Source organism: Taeniopygia guttata, chromosome 37 (genome assembly GCF_048771995.1).
Source record: "Taeniopygia guttata chromosome 37, bTaeGut7.mat, whole genome shotgun sequence".
Classification (NCBI taxonomy): Eukaryota; Metazoa; Chordata; class Aves; order Passeriformes; family Estrildidae; genus Taeniopygia; species Taeniopygia guttata.
The window spans coordinates 6,930,590-6,948,545 of record NC_133062.1 but is presented as its reverse complement, the minus strand read 5'-3'; the positions used below and the strand labels follow the sequence as shown (position 1 = coordinate 6,948,545).

The 17,956-nt window shown below is 51.6% G+C and overlaps 1 protein-coding gene across 1 annotated transcript; it reads left to right on the top strand.

Annotated features, from left to right (window-relative positions):
• The first annotated feature begins 16,785 nt into the window (after nt 1-16,785).
• Nucleotides 16,786-17,718, top strand: LOC140681612 (olfactory receptor 14A16-like). The gene has a single exon (XM_072921598.1). The coding sequence runs from the start codon at nt 16,786-16,788 to the stop codon at nt 17,716-17,718; it is 933 nt and encodes a 310-aa protein (XP_072777699.1).
• The last annotated feature ends 238 nt before the right edge of the window (nt 17,719-17,956 follow it).

Genomic DNA, 17,956 nt, shown 5'->3' with positions numbered 1-17,956 from the left:
GGCTCTGGGAGCAGCAGCATCCCTCTGCTGAACTCCATCTGTATTCAATAGGAACACGGTCAAACAGCCCCCTGGAATGGACCCATTTTTGCTGGTACTGAGAAGGTACTTGTAGTTTAGTAGATCATTCCGTCTGTGAGTTTCGCAGTTCCGAATGCGGGGCAGCAGCTCCGCTATTGCTGTGATGAAATGCCAGTCCTGATTAGAAAAACGAACAGGTTTAGTGAATCTCAATCTGTAAGGTTCAGTCTTGTCAGTGGTGTAAGCTTGGCTGCTGACACTAGGCACAATGTGGTGAACAGCAGCTCTGGCCACAACGCTCTGGCCCACCCCATTTGTGTCATCACGCGGGATAGGACCGCGCTCCCCAATCAGTTTTTTTGCTGGTTGGAGATTTCCCCCGCTCCCACTTTCCCCCCTTGTGAAGGCACTGCCCCCCTAAAGGGGCACTGGCCTATGATATGTCCCTCTTGGTTACAGAAATAGCATCAGCGTTTGGGTGCAGGAGGCCTTGCAGCCCTTGGTGGTTTTGGGGTTGCCGTTGCTTCTGCAACCACCTTTTCCCATGGTTTTATCATTGAGTCCTCTGTCATTAGTGTGGCTTTCCTCGTGCAGTCCTCAATGAGCTGATCAAGTGTGGGTGGAGGCGATGCTGGAAGGGCCATGATGACTCGCTGACAGGCTTCATTTGCATTTGTGGTGGCAATTTCTAGTGTGAGCTGATCTTGGATCTCTGGATTTTGCACCCTTTTCTGACCAAAGCTCTCACTCGATCAACAAAATCCATGAATGGCTCTGTAACAGACTGCTTTAAAGCGGTGTAAGAAATGACAGGTTCTTTAGAAGGCATGTTAAAAAACACACGTTCTGCCACATCCCTGGACAGGTCTAACACTGGTCTGGGAATGCCTGCTGCTTGCTTCTCAGCTTGGCTCCAATCACCCTCACCCACCAGATGTTCTAAAGTGATCTCTTCATCCTCTATATCTGTGGAATAAGTGGGACTCTGCAGAATTTCTGGAAGGAGGTCCCCTGCCAACCTTTTCCAAGTTCGTTCCCACATCTTAAATTCAGATTGAGGGAGCAAACAGCTAAAAAGACGTCTCAAATCAGCAGGGACAAGTGTTTTGGAACTTAGAGTAGCTTTTAAAATGCTCTTAAAAAATTCACTCCTTTCTCCAAATTCACGCTTGGTTTTGCAGAGCTCCCTTATACTCTCGTAAGAAAGGGGCTCCCACCTAGGGTTTTGTCCTCTCGCATTACAAATAACTGGAGCCATGAGCAGGGGATGGGGTCTCTGACCGGTTTCTGTTTCCCGGAGCCGACAGCCCCGCCGCTGCCGCTGCCCTGTGCGGGGGTGGCCGCGGCTGCGGGGCCGTGCGGAGCGGGGCGGGGGCCGGGGGTGCTGCTGGAGCTGCGAGGGGAGGAGCTGGGGGCTGAACGCCGCAAGGGAGGAGGAGGAGGGCTTGGGCGAAGGGAGGGGTGTGGGGGTGGGGGTGTGTTTTTGTCCTGCCTCTGTCACTGCACAGGGGTCATGGGGGGGCACACGCAGCCCCTGTGCTGGAGCTGAGCTGCTCTACCCAGCGCTGGTGGCCGCCATCCGAGCTGGTTGTGCTTGTCCTGGTTCCCTGACAGCTGGGGCCCTGGGCAGAGCCCTGACAGCCTGGGCTCACCCCAGGGAAGGAGAAGGAGCCCCTGGAGAAGCTGCACCAGGTGGGGCTGCTGCTGCTGGGGACAGCGAGGACGACATCAAGGATGAGAACCTCTTGCTCTACCTGGTCTCTGGCAGGCTGAAGATGATGGGCTTTGATTCTGGCACCTTGTCCAAAGCCAGGATGCACAGGGAATTTGCAAATGCGTCCACAGCCAGGGAAGTGCTCTCAGATTTGGGCATTGCACAGCCTGGCTGGGAACCAAAAGTTCCCCCTTTGCTGGGGCGGATGCAGCTGATCCTTCAGTCGGCTGCCAGGCTGCTTTTGGCAGGGCTGGGGGCATGGGCTGGGGTGGGTACGAAATGGGAGTGGGCTCCTGGCCCTGCCAACAGCCCCCAGCACCCACCGTGCCCCGGGCTGGGGCTGGGCTGGGGCAGCCAGCCCGACAAAAACAAACCCCCACGGTGGGAGCAGAGGTGGGACTGCAGAGCCTGTGCAGGGGCTGCTTTGCTTTGCAGGCAGGGAAGGGCTTGGGCTGCTCCACTGCCCTTGTTTGCTTTGGGATCACCATGGGGGCAGTGCAGGGGAAGGGAGAAAGCTTGGGATTGCCTCACCCATGGTGGGTTTTTCCCTGGCATGGAGGGATTGGGCCTTCCTTAAGCCCCCGACAGAGATCAGAGTTTTAAATTTTTTTCTTATTTCCCCTTTTTGTCTGTAATCTATTTTCAATAATTTGTTGTTTGTTTTTCGAGAGGAGGCGTTCCAGGTGGGGTCCAGTCTGGATCAGGAAGTGCTTGGGAGCAGCTGCAGCGTGGATGGGCCGTGCCCTTGGAGAAGGCTGAGGGCATCGTTTGGGACCAGCTTTTCTTCCAGCGGTGGATGGCGTGAGGTGGGTCCTGTCTGCTTGGCATGGTGGGATCAGAGCTTTTGGGAGACGGCAACAAGCACAAGGAGTCTCTTGCTCTGGGCAGCTGCTGAGGGCTGGAGGTGCTGTGGCTGGCTGCAGGCTGGGAATGTCCTGCCCTCCTGCTCTGCTCCCAAAGGCAGCAGTGATGGGCAGCTCTGGGCACAGCTCTGGGCACGGCCAGCATGGCCTGGGCACCACAGGCGGCTGGGACAAGGGGACAGGAGCCTTCAGCTGACGGGCACTTTCTGGTTTCTCTCCTTGCAGCCGGGCTCTGGGGATGCTGAGGCTGCTCTGGGCTCTGCCAGGGCTCTGCTGGCCTCTGCCCCGGGCACAGCTGGGCTGGCTCTGCCCTCACATTGCTCTGACAGCTTTGCATCAGACGAGCCCGTTGGAGCACAGGGCCTGAGCTTTCTGCTTTGGCAGGTGAGTGAGACTCTCCTGCAGGCCAGGAGATTGCAGCTGGGAACACACATCCAATTGGCAAGGACCAAAACTCTCCACAGCCCCAGCTGAAAGCCTGGATCTCCCCAAGATGTTTTGTCTTTTCCACTCTTCATTCCTTTTTTGGCTGGAATTGTGCAATTGCACTTTCTTCCTCCCCTAGAAGTGCCACAAATAGACTGAACCTGCCAAGTGAGCCGTGTTCCTGAGGCAGCGCAGTCTGGAACTGATGGATGGAGAAGTGCCCTTCTGCACTTCCAAACCAGGCCAAAAAGCTGTAAGAGGGATTTTCTGTCTTTAAGAAACCCTTGACAGTTTCAACTGGAATGTGCAGCTCATTCACAGAGTGAGAAGGAAGGATATCTTCTGAAGGGTTTGGGATTTAGCAGAGTTTAGATTCCCAGTCCTGCTTGGAGCTGGAAGGGCACAAAGCAATTTCCTCCTGCTTCAACCACAATTTAAAACAACAATGTTGGAAACAAACCAAAAAATTGATTTAAAAAGGCTGCTGAGGTCAGCAAGATGGATCCATGCCATTAGCACGTTCACAAGTAAATAACTGAGTTCTCTTTTTCAAAAGACCAGTTACCTCTAAATCCAAAGCTAGGGAAGTTTTTCACTACACACTTGGGTTTTGTTTTTATCTTTCACATTTTATATAGTTTTTATTACTTTTTATTTTTCCTTTAAATAGAAACATGCTCTATAAAAGGAGTGTCCTTTGCTCCTGGTTCCCGTGGGGAGCAGCTCCCTCCCCACTGGCTGAGCTGCTCAGGCAGAGCCCGGCAGCTCCTGGCCCTGCAGGGCTGAGGCTTTTCCCTGTTGCTGGGCACAGACTGATGGAGCAGCACGGCTGAACACGGGGCACACAGAGGGACCACCAGCATCTGCCTTTGGCCACCTGAGGCTCCAAGGCCCAAACTCTGAGCAGGCAGGGCTGGAAGAGACTCACAGGCTCCCTGCTGGCTCTGCTGCCCCACTTGTGCCCACCTGGGAGCCCCCAGTGCCAGCAGGGATTTGAGATGGCAGCCCTGGGCTCCTGGAGGTTGTGCAAGGAACGGAGCTGGGGACTCCCTGTCCATGGAGAGCTTCCAGATGGAAACGGCTGCTGTGCCCAGGCAGATCCAAGGGCAGAGAAAGGAGGGTCTGGACCACGGGATGTGCCAGTCCCACAGTCCTGGGCAGCAGCCACCGAGCCCTGGGGGAGCAGAGGGCACAGCAAGAGGGACACAACCAGGCAAGGTCAGAGATTGGAAAGAGCCAGACCCGGGAGCAGGAGCAGCTGCTCCATTGCACCCTTGGAGAAAGCTCTTGGCTGGTTCAAAGGGCTGAAAGGCAGCAAGGGCAGAGAGGAGGCCACACCAAGCAATGCTCCTGTTTTTACGGCCTCCCCTCTCCGTGTTCCAGAAGGAATTGAATGGACTGTGTTGTTCTCTTCAAGTCCTCTCGTTCAGCACGAGCAGCTGAGCACCAGGAGCTGAAGGAGCTGAAGCCTCAGGCCTCAAGAGCTGAGCAAGAGGAGACTTTCTGAGCAAATGAATGCTGCTAACATGGACCTGGCTGAATGCAGCAGATGGAACCATGGAATCACAGAATCCTTTCTGTGGGGAAAGACCTCTGAGCTCATCCAGTCCAGCTGTTCAGTGTCGAGCCCAGCACTAAACCACATCCCTGACGTGCCAAGGCCTGGACAACAGCCCTGAGTGAGGCCTGAAGAGCAAGCCCTGAGCCAAAGCTGGCCTCGGGATGAGCCTTCCAACCAAAGGTTATCTTTGTATCTGCTCATTAATGAAATATGCATGGTCATTAGCACTGTGGTAGATGTATCCACTCATTAGTGAAACATGTTGTCCCAGATTGAAAGGCAAGATGTATTCCATTTGCCATCTCTATGGCAGTTGTGCAGAGGGCAGATTTCCTTTTCTCTTTCACAACCTATTCTCCTTCTGGGGAGACATCTGCTAATAATGAGCTATTGAATGTCACTGCACGACTGATAAGAACTATAACATCCCGCTGGGAGATTCTCCGCCCAGAGGGAGGAGCCAAGCATTTCTACCTGGATATAATCTTGAGTTTCTGGAACACCAGCATGGCTTTTTCTGCACTGGATTTCCCAGAGGAACAGCTGCCTCTTCCACTGCCTCTTCAGAGGAAGACTACACCATTTTCTACAAGATCACTGCTCCAACAGAACCACACCTGCCACTCCAGGGGGACTGCAACCACAATTCCAATTAGACTGCTACCAACACCCTGACCAAAAGGGTGTCAGGTTGTATTCTGACTCTGTCAGTGTTGTTTTGCATTACTGCATTGTTTATTATATCTTTTTCTCTTCTTCCCTAATAAAGGGCTGTAATTCCTGCTCCCATATCTTTGCCGAAAAAGCCCCCATAATTTCAAATTTATAACAATTTGGAGGGAGGAGGTTTACAGTTTCCATTTCAGGGGAGGCTCCTGCCTTCCTTAGCAGACACCTGTCTTTCCAAACCAAGACAATTGCCATGGCAACCTCTGGCATCCCATTCGCAGAATCATGGGATCCCAGAAGCACAGAAGTGGCTGAGCTGGGAGGGACCCATCAGGATCCTCGAGTCCCGCTGCTGGCCCTGCACAGGACACCCCAACACTGCCAGCCTGGGCCTGGCAGCGCTGTCCAAACGCTGCTGGAGCTCAGAGAGCCCTGGAGCTGTGACCCTTCCCTGGGGAGCCTGGGCAGTGCCCCAGCAGCCTCTGGGCAAAAACCTTTCCCTGAGATCCAACCTCAGCCTGCCCTGACTCAGCTGCAGCCGCTCCCTCCACTCCTGTCCCTGGGCACCAGAGTGAAGAGGTTCCCTCAGCCCCAGCCAGGGACCCGCTCCCAAGGCTGCTGCCATGGCCACCAGGGCTGGCACCAGCTGGGATGCTCGGTTTCCACTGGCTGGGGTTCGGGAATGGAATTCCGCAATTTCCTGCTCCTGCTAAAACCCTGCTGGCTCTCGTTGCCCTCCCACCTTCCACTGAAGGAAAAAAATGGAAAGATCCCAGGCTGGGATAAGAACAATTTACTGGGAACAGCAACAAGATAAGGAACAAACAGGAACAGAAAAACTATTGACAACAGAAGGGATAAGAAAAACTATTTACAGGGGAAATTACATCACCATCAATTGTATCTTCCTGGCCACATGTCTCCTTCTGCCTGGAAAGGACACCCTTCTCAGAGAGAGAGAGAGTCCCTTTCCTGCCCCTGGCAATGACCTGAGGTGGGAGTGAATGTAGTGACAGGGCCATGGCCAGACCCTCATGTTCTTCAATCCCACATAAGGTCATTGGCAGGGGCAGGAGAAGGTACAGGTGTCTTCCCAGCATGGATCACAGGGAACAGGGATCACCAGGGCTCTTCCCAATGTGGGTTCTTCAATGGAGGATGAAGCTGGAGCAGTACACGAAGCTCCTCCTGCAGTTGGGGCACTCACAGGGCTTCCATCACCGGTGGCTCCGTTGGTGTCTGGTCAAGTCAGAGCTCTGGGTGAAGCTCTTCCCACACTGGGGACACTCATAGGGCCTCTCCCCAGTGTGGATGCGCCGGTGCCTGATGAGGTGGGAGTTTTGCTTGAAGCCCTTCCCACAGTCAGAGCAGAGGAAGGGCCTCTCCTCGGTGTGGACCCGCTCATGCAGGAGGAGACTTGAGCTGCTCTGAAACCTCTTCCCACATGTGGGGCACATGTAGGGCCTCTCCCCAGTGTGGATGCGCCGGTGGGTGACAAGGGTGGAGTTTTGCTTGAAGCCCTTCCCGCAGTCAGGGCAGCGGAAGGGCCTCTCATCCGTGTGAATCCGCTGATGTTCAAGGAGATGGGAGCTGGTGTGAAACCTCTTCTGACACTCAGGACACTCGTAGGGCCTCTCCCCAGTGTGGATGCGTTGGTGGATGATGAGGTCGAAGCTGCAGCCGAAGCCCTTCCCACACTCCCCACACTTGTAGGGCCATTCCCCAGTGTGGATCATCTGATGTCGTTTCAGACTGTTGCTCCGCCTGAAGCTCTTCCCACACTCCAAGCACTTGTGGGGCTTCTCCCCATCGTGAAGCTTCTCAGGGACCACCAGGTCTGAGCTCTGGCTGAAGCTCTGCCCACCTTCCTGACCCAGAGTGGGCCTTTCCTCCTCAGAGCACCCTGGGCTGGGTTTGCAGCCCCTCCTCCTGTGGGATCTCCGGGGCTTTTCCTCCCTATTGGATTCTTGCGCTGTGGAGTTACTCAAAACGGCCTCTTCCATGAGGTTGTGCTGCAGAGATTTGTCCTTCCTGGTCTCCATCATCAGCTCCTGCTCTGGGGTAGGAAGGACAAGGAGAGGATGGGATTTGCCTCCGTGCCACAAGGAACGGTAAGGAGATCCCCCCAGTGCATCCCCGTCAGCAGAGCGTCAGCAGCGGGGCTGTCCTGCAGCCAGGGGCCAGGCTGGGCCGGGAGATGGAGCAGGAGAGAGGGGGAAAGGGGCACTGACTTCATCCTCACCTGCCTGGGTGTCCCAGGGTGCCTTCCTCTTCCTCACAGCCTCCTCCTCCATTTCGTGAAGATTTGGGTATGGGAAATTCTGTTTTGGGAGGAAAACAAGGGATGAGCACAGTGAGTTTAGTACTGGTTGGAAGGCAAACCAGGGGGAGAGTCTAAGCCAGAATGACAATTGAGTAAGAAAATTAAGATCAAGGCAATGATACAGAAACACTGGTTTAAACTCACAGAGTCAGGATATAACCTGACACCCCGTTGCTCAGGGTGGTGGTAGCAGTCTGATGAAATGGTGGCTGCAGTCCGGCTGGAGTGATGAACGTGATTCTGTCAAAGCGGTGATCCTGTAGAAGGGTCTGGTCTTCCTCTGAAGGTCCAGTGGTGGTTATGGAGCTCTTGTCCTCTGGGAATGCAGTAGGCAAGGTGGTTGTGGTGTTGCAAGGGTGAGATTATATCCAGGTAGGAATGCTTGGTTCCTCCCCCTGGGCGGAGCATCCCACAATGGGATGATGTAATTTTATCAGTCCTGCAGTGACACTCAATGGCCCATTAACAGAAGATGGCCCCTGGAGGGCGTTATCAGGGCTGAGCCATGGAAGAGATAAAGAACACTGCCCCACCTGTTGATAACAGTTTATGGAGATGGTGACTGAAAACACTTTTGGTTACATCTGACATTGTAACCTGAAACAGTGAGGCCATCCCTGCTTGGGGTGGGGGGTGAACACCACCCCCCTTACCCAAACTGGCTCCGGTGTAAAACCCCCACCCTGGGAAGGCCACGCACACAGGGGACAATGTCACACTTGCCCGGCCCCAGGGGGAGATCTCTGTCCCTGTCACTCCCTTGCTCTCCCCCCTTTTTTCTTTCTTTCCATCCCTCTCTCTACCTCACATTTGTTGTTCAATAAAATCCACCTTGGATTTGGTCTTGGTAGCACCTTAATTGGGGCAGAGGCATTTCTCTAACAATTTTATTAACCAGCTTGCAACATTATTTTGGCACAGTGAGTTCAGGGCACTGCTGTCTGACCCCAAGTGCCTTTTTGACAACAGCCTGGTTCCCTCCTCTGAGGAGGTTCTGCCTCTTTCTGGAGGAACTCTTGGAAACTTGGATGCAGCTTCCTCTGAGTAACTTTTGGGAGAACTTATGAGGAAAATGGCTGTTGTGGGTGGCCAGTGTAAAGAAAATATAAGCCTGTCCTTCCCTGAAAAGTTCGTTAAAGTCACTGGAGGAAAGGGAGCAAATCATACCAGTGAAACTGACCAGGATAAGTCACCCCAAGGTGAGGAACACAAGGCTACTAAAGTCCTACAAGAAGCCTAGCTCAAGTAGCTAAACTCCCGAATAATTAGTGAATTCGCAGGCTTGGGGGCTTTTCCAAATATGAGAATCATTATTTTCTTCATTCCCGTCACCTTTGTGACAGCTCCACAGAGCTTTCCCTTCCTTTTAATAATCTGTATTGGGCCAAATTTCCATATTTCTTTTTTGGAACCTGCCAGCATCTGAGGTAGAGCTGTGCTGGAAGTGATGGAATTTGGAATTGCCACAGAATTTCTTCTGCTGCTGGTTTATTAATGTTTGGGATTTGTTTGTGTTTCCATCACAAGAGACTTGTGGGAAGAGCAAATATTCCTCAAGGCATTTTATGTAAGGTTAAAAAAAAGTTTAATTTCTGCTGAGTTTGTTCTGTCTTGTGCCCAGGGGATGCTCAAGGGCTCTCTGGTTTTGGTTTGACCCTAATTTTCTTCTGATTTGTCTTTATCACTTGAAAACACCTGAAAAATGACTAAAAAGAGTATTGATCAGAGATGTCAAAAGTCCCACCATTTAAGAGGTATCTGAAGTAGGATTTATGGTTTGGGAACGTATTCTGGAAGATTTGTGGGTTCTTGGGGGATATCTGGTAGTATTCTCCATATCTTTGCACTCCAAAAGCCAAGGTGGATTGCTCTGTCACCTCAAAATTATTCAATCCCACTGGAAACCCCACAATCTTACCCCAAAATTGCTCAATCCCACCTCAAAATGGCTGGTTCCCACCTCAGTCCCATGCCAAAATTACTCAATTCCACAGCCTCTAGGGTGAGATGGGGTTGGAAGGAGATCGGGAGAAGTGAGATCTAAATTTGAGGTTGTGGGATTAAGATTGTGTGGGTCTGAGTGGTTGTGATTTATTTTGATAGTAAATAAAACTTCCAGAATTATTGATTTCTGTTCCATTCATTTTCTGTCAATTTTGGTTTGCTTTTCAGAGTGCCGCCTTCTCAGCTGATTTTGTTTGTGACCTCCTGCCCCAGACTGAAAAGCAAGATGTGTTCTATTTCCCATCTGTATGGCAGTTGTCCTGTGTTAAGTGGGCAGTTTTTCCTTATCTCTTCCACAATCCCTCAGGGGAGACATCTGCGGATAATGGGCTATTGAATGTCACTGCATGACTGATAAGAACTGTAACATCCCACTGTGAGATGTTCTGCCCAGATGGAGGAGCCAAGCATTTCTACCTGCATCTAATCTTGAGATTCTGGCCCACCAACACAGCTTTTTCTGGGCTGGATTTCTCAGAGGAACAGCTGCCTGTTCCTCTTCAGAAGAAGACACCCTTTTCTACAGGATCACTTCTCCAACAGAATCACACCTGACACTCCTGGAGGACTGCAGCCACAATTCCAATTGGACTGCGGCCAACACCCTGTCCAACAGAGTGTCAGGATGTATTCTGACTCCGTCAGTGTTGTTTTCGTTTACTGCATTGTTTATTTTATTTTTTTATTTTCTTCCCTGAGAAAATACTGCTATTCCTGCTCCCATATTTTTACCTGAGAGCCCCTTTTAATTTCAAATTTATAACAATTCAGAAAGAAAGAGTCTACATTTTTCCATTTCAGGAGAGGCTCCTGCCTCCCTTAGCAGACACCTGTCATTCCAAACCAAAACACCTCCTTTCTCTCCTGCCTTCCTTTGCCTGCTCTGTTTCTCTCTCAGTGTCTCCAATGACCCAGGACAGCTCCCACCAAAGACCCTGCCCTGATTTAATTCCCAATCCATGAGCTACGACAACCATGGGTGAAGTTATGAAGGCTGGCAGTGAAATGTCACTGTAAGATCTTGCTCCACTTGGCTGTTGGCTCTTCCATAAGAGTTTTGCCTTCAAGGGCAGGGACATCTTTTCCTGGCTGGGAACTGGAATTCCAGCCCCTGGGAGTGTGTGTCATGGATCCCAGAGGGGCATTCCCGAGGCTCCCAGGGTGCTGCTCCTGCCGTGCCTCCCAAGGAGCTGTGCAGGGCAGGGGACAAGGTGCAGCAGCTGTGTTGGTGCTGCAGTGCCACAACGGCCCCTGGTTCCAGGAGTTTCCGCACTGCCAACAGCGGTTCCTGGGATCCATGATGCCCTGCTGTGTCCCCATGGATATTTGGTGTCATGAAGTTCTTCAGTGTCACAATGGCCACCTCGCTCCATGAGCTTCTACAGTGTCCAAATGGCCTCCTTGGAAGGGCAGTGTCACCATGGACCATTGGCTCCATGCAGCCCTGCTGGGTCACCATGGACCCCTTGGTTCCATGAGGTTCTGGGGGTGTCTCCATGGTCTCCTTGGATCCACAGTGTCACAATGGACCACTGGATCCACGTGGCCCTGCTGTGTCACCATGGCCCCTTGGTTACGTGGGACCCCAGGGTCACAATTGTCTCTTTGCTTCCATATCCTATGGGAGAGAACTGTCCTTCTCCCCCAGGGGCCTCTGGCCAAAACTGGGATTCCTTCCCCAAATTTTCTTATATGCAAAGATTGTTCCCTGATGAAACTTGCACACAGAAACAGGTCTGGCTGCCTTGGCCACCCAGGGGCCACCTCTCATCTGCCTTTCAGACACTGGGTCCATGTGCTTTTCTTGCTTAAAAAGCATCCATCTCGACCAGGCACCCATGGCCAAAATTTGGGATCTGCCTCCCAAATTCCCTATATACAAGAATAGCTCCCAGAAAAATGATGCCAGGACAGAGACGTCTGGCTGGCTTAGGCCTCTGGTGGCCGCCATTTATCTGCCCCTCAAACACTGGTGTTCCGTCCTTTCCTTCCTTTGGAAAAGAACCGTCCTGCTCCTCCAGATGTCCTTGTCTGAAATTGGGATTCCAACTCTAAAACTCAGTACATTGAAGGATTGCTCCCAGGCAAAGTCTGCCAGTACCATCAAGCCTGGCTGGCCTTGGCCTCTGGTGGCTGCCCCTGCCACACTGGGGCTCGGTTCTTTCCTTCCCATGGAGATCACTGTGACACTGTGGGCACCTCATGGAACCAAGGGGATCATTGTGGCACCACTGGAGCCCACGGAACCAAGGGGCCATGGTGACACCGCGGGGCTTCATGGACCCAGAGACCATTATGACTCTGTGGGGCCTGATGGAACCATGGAGACCATTGGGACCCTTCAGGGCCTGGTGTCACCAAGGGGGCATTGTGACACCTCAGGGCCTCCTGGAAGCCAGGGACCATTGGGACACTGAGGGGCCCCATGGAAGCGAGGGAACACGGAACAGGTCTGGCTGGCTTGGCCTCCCAGGGTCCACCTGACAGGTCTGGCTGATCTTGGGATGTCATGGGCTGCCTCTCATCAGCTCCTGGAGCACTGGGGCTCAGTGCTCTGCTTTGTATGGAAAAGAACCCTCCTTCATTTCAGATGCCCATTGCCAAAACTGACACTCTGCCTAAAAAATTTCCTATATTCAAGGGTATTTCCCTGAAAAAAATCGGGCAGCTTTGGCTGGCCTTGTCCTCTGGTGGTCACCTCTTGTCTTCCCCTGAAACACTGGCGCTATATTCCTCCATTCCCATGGAAAAGAACTGGTCCTCATGTCCAGGAACCATGGCCAAAATTAGAATTGGCCACCGAGTCCCGCTGGGGTCACGGAACCATCTGCAGCCCCCAGCAGATATTGACTCTGGCAGTGCTGCCATCCTCCCTCCAGCGAGAGAAAAGGACACAGGGCAGGCACACAGAGGAGCAACATGAAGACACCGAGGTCAGTGAAGAGGAAGTTGAGTCCCAGATGGGAGGGATGAGGAGATGCCCCCTTGATCTTGGGGCTGAAATCCGTTGCTAAAGCTATGGAGAAGGATGTAATTGATACATCAGACTCTCTTTTTCCCTATTAGGCATTGAAAAGTATGGGGAGATGACTTGTTTCAGCAAAGCCTCCACGCCAAAGTAAAAAAATGTTGCAGTAGCTGTGATCCCAGGAGAAGCTTGAATAGACAAAGAGAGCAGAGTGATGAGACCCTGTGCCCTCAGGGAGAGAAGAAGACCTCTGTTCCCAGAGATGAAGATGATTTCAGAAATAGATGAAGAGATTCGTTGCTCTTAAACAGCTCATCCTGAAACTAATACCCAATAAGTTGGCATGGCCCATTAACACAGCCATGGGAAAAGCTGTGAAAAAATGTGAGGGACTTCGGAATTGCAGATTTTTCCAGGCAGCTGCTCTTTGTGGAAATTGAGAGCCACAAGATAACTGTTTTCTTGTGGAGAAGTCTCCATAGCAAGAAACAGAGACTCCTCTCCCTAAGTGAACTAAAGAAGGACTATCCCAGAAGTGGTAAACTGACTGAAAATTTTTTTGTTTGTCTTTTTATATAATAAGTATGTATGAAAAGGTTGTATGGAGAGGGGAGGTGTTCTGAGAGTTTTGTTCTGATCCTTATTACTCTTTCTTTTGTTCCTTTTAACAAACTTTTCGTTATACTCTTAAAGTTTGAGCCTACTTTGCCTTTCTCCTAATCCTATCTCAGAGCAGGAAATGAGTAAGTATATTCTAGTGATTGTGCTGGTTATCAAGCAACACTGAACCCACCACACTCATTAATGCATTGGCCGAGAAATATCAAAATGATGAACCAAAACCACTACAGAAACTTCCTGATGAACTGTCCCAGACAAGAGGGAAATCAAGGCAGAGCCATGGTTTGTCAGGACTTGCTGGATTCTAATGACCCCTGTTGGTGCATTTGGAACTGAGCCCTGGAACCTCAGGGCCTGAGAGGAGATTGCACAAATCTTTCCAGGAGTCAGAGACAGAGGAAAAACCCAAAGTGTCTCAAAGCATTTATGGAACCCACTGAGGTCCATCCCCAACAAAGGCTCCTCATGGACTGCATGAAGGGGAGAATTGGAGGCCAGGATGGCACAAAAACCTCTCAGAGACTCAAAATGGCACAAAAACCTCACAGTGTGGAAAAGAAAATCCAGAGTACCTTGCAAAAGTTGAACTTCTCAAAGTATTAATGAGCTCCTCTGAGTGTCAATGCAAAGCTCTCAAGGGACTAATTAATACAGATAATTTGAGGCTGTGACTGCACTATCTCATAGAGTCTGTATCAAAAGAGAAACACCAAGTACCTTAAAAGAACTGAAGTACTTTGAAGCATTAATGGGCCCCACTGAGTGTTGTTACTAACAAAGCCTCTCCAGGGACTAATTACAGCAGATAATTGGAGGCCATGATTGCAGAAACCTCTCAGAGACTCCAAGGCAAAAGCAAAGCCCAAAGTCCTTTGAAAAACCTGCAGTCCCTGGGAGCATGAAGGAGCCCCCAGGGCCATTCCTGACCAAGGCTCCCCAGGGACTCCTTCCAGCAGATCCTTGAGGCCAGTGGGATGTGGGCTAGGGGGGGATGCTGAGGGCAGGACCAGGGGGTGACAGTGCCCAGCCTGGCTGGGGCTGTGCCAGGAGGCCCCAGGGCCTCAGGACAAGGTGTCTCCTCACAGCCCTTGGTGGCACAGACCCTGCTGTGCCTCAGGGCACCAAGACTTGGCTTCTCTTTGTCCCCACCTGTCATCAGCACCTCCAGTTCTCTGCTCTGCCTGGGGCCTGGGGACACTTTCTCAGTCGTGTCTCTCAGTGGGACCCATTAAAAGTCCAAGAAACTTTGGAGTTGGATTCTGACTTGGAGTTCTGGAGAGGTTTCTGCAGCTCCCTCTCAGGGCCTGATGTTCAGGGCCTGAACACAAAGCCCCAGAGGGTCATTAAAGTCCTTGTGCTGTGTCTGTGCTGCTGAGCTGGGCCGGGCTCCTGGCACAGAGGGTGATCCTGGTAACCAAGCAGAGCTTCAAAAGCACATTTCTCTTGCTGAGCAGCTCTTCTCCCAGCCCAGCAGGGCTGGGGCACTGCCTGCAGCCAGCCCGGGCACAGCACAGAGGCACAGAGAGCTTCAATCAGTCAGGGCTGGGAAGGGGCTGAGAAGTGCCTGGGGCAGAATCACTGCCAGCCCTTGGCACAGGAACCTCTGGCTGCAGGACAATGCAGCTGCAGCTCCTGGAGAGATCTCCTAAAGCTGGAACATCCCAATGCCCACAGACCCTGTGAGTGCATTCTCTGCTCATCTCCTGTGCAGAGCAGCCAGGGGTGCCCAGGGCTGTCCTGCAGAGCAGGGTCCTGCAGCCCAGGGCGCTGTGCTGGGCCAGGACTCTGCTGCCTGCCAGGGACAGCTCTCAGCCGGCCCTGGAGCTGCTCCCAGCGCTGGCCAGGAGCTGTGGGGGGAAGGAGCCACTCTGAGCAGGGCAGGTGCTGCTGCTGAGAGGGGCTGGGTGGGGCAGGACTGCTCCCAGCTCCAGACCAGCCTGGGCACAGCTCCGGAGGGCACTTCCCAAAGAAGGTAAGCCTGGGATTGCTGTAAAGGTCAGGAGATTTCCTGAGAGTGTTTTCAATTTCCTGCTTGGAGCAGGGTGGAAATGTTGGGGTGATGACAAAATGATTTTTGCTTTTCATATATTTGTCATATATTCACAGTTCTGTAAATTACTATGATATAGTTATAAAACTATAATCCTTACCTAACTCTATTAAACTTTTAATTAAATATTTTAAACTACCATTATATAGTTAACATAATTATAATCCTTAATTAACTCTAGTACATTTCCTAACCTTTTTCTTAGATTTTAGAACAATAAGCTACTGTCTAAATACATTCCTGAAATTCTGTATAGTCTTATTATCAGGAAGAGGACCTACAAGAACAACATTTTGGTTTTTGAATGTGAGCAGTGATAAGAAAAAGCTGGGCAAAGAAATCCTTGGACCTACTCCAATGGATTGAGCCAGAGGTGTGTAACTGGAGCAACTGAATCTCCTATAGGACGTTCCTGTTAAATATCCTAATTAATCAAGCTTAATGAATTGCTGAAATCAGGGTTTGATTGTTCCTTATCCCCACTGGGACACCTGGAAGCTTCAAATAAAGGTCTGGTTTTTCTTTTATTGTTTTAACACTGTTGCAAGGAGGGTTTTTTTCTTTTTTGATTTTAAAGAACAGGGGGATGAGAGAATCAGAACAGGAATTGTAATCCCAGAGTCACAGAACATTCTGAGTTGAAAGGGCCACATGGGATCATCAAAGGAATGTTTGAACATTTACAGAGACTCCAGAACTGTGACTTTGGGTGGTCAGTCTCTCTGCTGGGAGCCTCCCAAAGGGCCTTCAGCCACTCCTCAGCCCTGGACAGCAGCAGCATCACCTCTGCAGGGCCCAGCAGGGCTCTCCTGAGCTGCCCTTGCCCAGCTGCACACAGAGCCTGCCCCAGCCAGGGCCCTGCACACAGGCAGGTTTCTGTAGGGCCGGGCCGAGGGCACACAGGGTGGGATGGGCTCTGTGAGCGCTGGCAGGGACAAGGCACCTCTCAGAAGGGAATGTCCAGGCCCAGGGAGATGCTCAGGGAAGGAAAGGGGGCTGAACAGAGCAGTGCTGGGGGAACAAAACCATCCAGCCCCTCACCTGCCCTGAGGCACAGGGAATCCTTTGCCTCTCACATCTCTCTGTGGAAACTCAGAGTGCAGCAGGAATGCTGGGGATTTCTGACCTCAGAGAGCCAGGAATGGTGTGTGGGTAGGAAAACAATTCCTAAAATCATCTTCTGCCATCTGTTTGCCTTAGAAGTGTGAGTGGAGATGATATCAAGTGAAGTACTGCACTTTTCTGCATTAGGAGTGATTCCTGTGACAAATCCTGAATATCCAGCCTGGTCCCTCTGCCACAGGGCCACAAACCCAGGGAAGCAGGGCAGGGATGGCTCTTCGAGAGCCCCCATAAACAGGCCTGGCTGCTCCTGACACACTCCACCAGCACAAATGGAGCTCAGGCAGGGACCTGGGTGAAGGTTTTCCCAGAGCAGGAACATTGGTGGGTGAGTCCCAGCAGGACAGTCTGAAGGGAATGGCCCAGGTTTGGCTCCAAGCAGCCTCTCCTGACTTGTCCCTGTCCTTTCTCCATGAACAGGTGCCCATGTGCAGCCACAGCAAATGTCCAACAGCAGCTCCATCAGCCACTTCCTCCTGCTGGCACTGGCAGACACGCGGCAGCTGCAGCTCCTGCACTTCTGCCTCTTCCTGGGCATCTCCCTGGCTGCCCTCCTGGGCAACGGCCTCATCATCAGCGCCGTAGCCTGCGGCCACCACCTGCACACGCCCATGTTCTTCTACCTGCTCCACCTGGCCCTCAGCGACCTGGGCTCCATCTGCACCACTGTCCCCAAAGCCCTGCACAATTCCCTCTGGGACACCAGGGAAATCTCCTACAAAGGATGTGCTGCTCAGCTCTTTTTCTTCATGTTCTTCATCTCAGCAGAATTTTATCTCCTGACCATCATGTGCTACGACCGCTACGTGTCCATCTGCAAACCCCTGCACTACGGGACCCTCCTGGGCAGCAGAGCTTGTGCCCACATGGCAGCAGCTGCCTGGGCCAGTGGCTTTCTCTATTCACTGCTGCACACAGCCAATACATTTTCCCTGCCCCTGTGCCATGGCAATGCACTGGGACATTTCTTCTGTGAAATCCCACAGATCCTCAAGCTCTCCTGCTCCAAATCCTACCTCAGGAAATTTGGGCTTCTTCTTATTAGTGTGTGTTTGGCATTTTGTTGTTTTGTGTTCATTGTTTTCTCCTATGTGCAGAACTTCAGGGCTGTGCTGAGGATCCCTTCTGAGCAGGGACGGCAGAAAGCCTTTTCCACCTGCCTCCCTCACCTGGCTGTGGTCTCTCTGTTTATCAGCACTGGTGTAGTTACCTACCTAAAGCCCCCCTCGATGTCCTCCCCATCCCTGGATCTGGCCCTGTCAGTTTTGTACTCAGTGGTGCCTCCAGCCCTGAACCCCCTCATCTACAGCCTGAGGAACCAGGAGCTCAAGGCTGCAGTGTGGACACTGATGACTGGATGCTTTCAGAAACATTAAACTGCTGGCCAATTTCTGCAAATCCCTTGTAATAAAAGTTGTCTTTTGTATTTCTTGTTGGTTTAATTATGGAGATTTTTTCCTTTGTTGTTATTTTTTCATGTTTTCCACAATAAATGTCATTTTTGGTGCCATTTCTTATTTTGTTTTTTTCCACCTTCCCTATTGCAACACACTGTGTCAATGAGGGGCTGCACGCTTGGTGGCTTTGAAGGAACTAAAGGATCTCCCAGAAGAG

Excerpts from the sequence above, each read along its gene's own strand:
- LOC140681612 (XM_072921598.1), top strand. The coding sequence starts at position 16,786 with ATGTCCAACAGCAGCTCCATCAGCCACTTCCTCCTGCTGGCACTGGCA.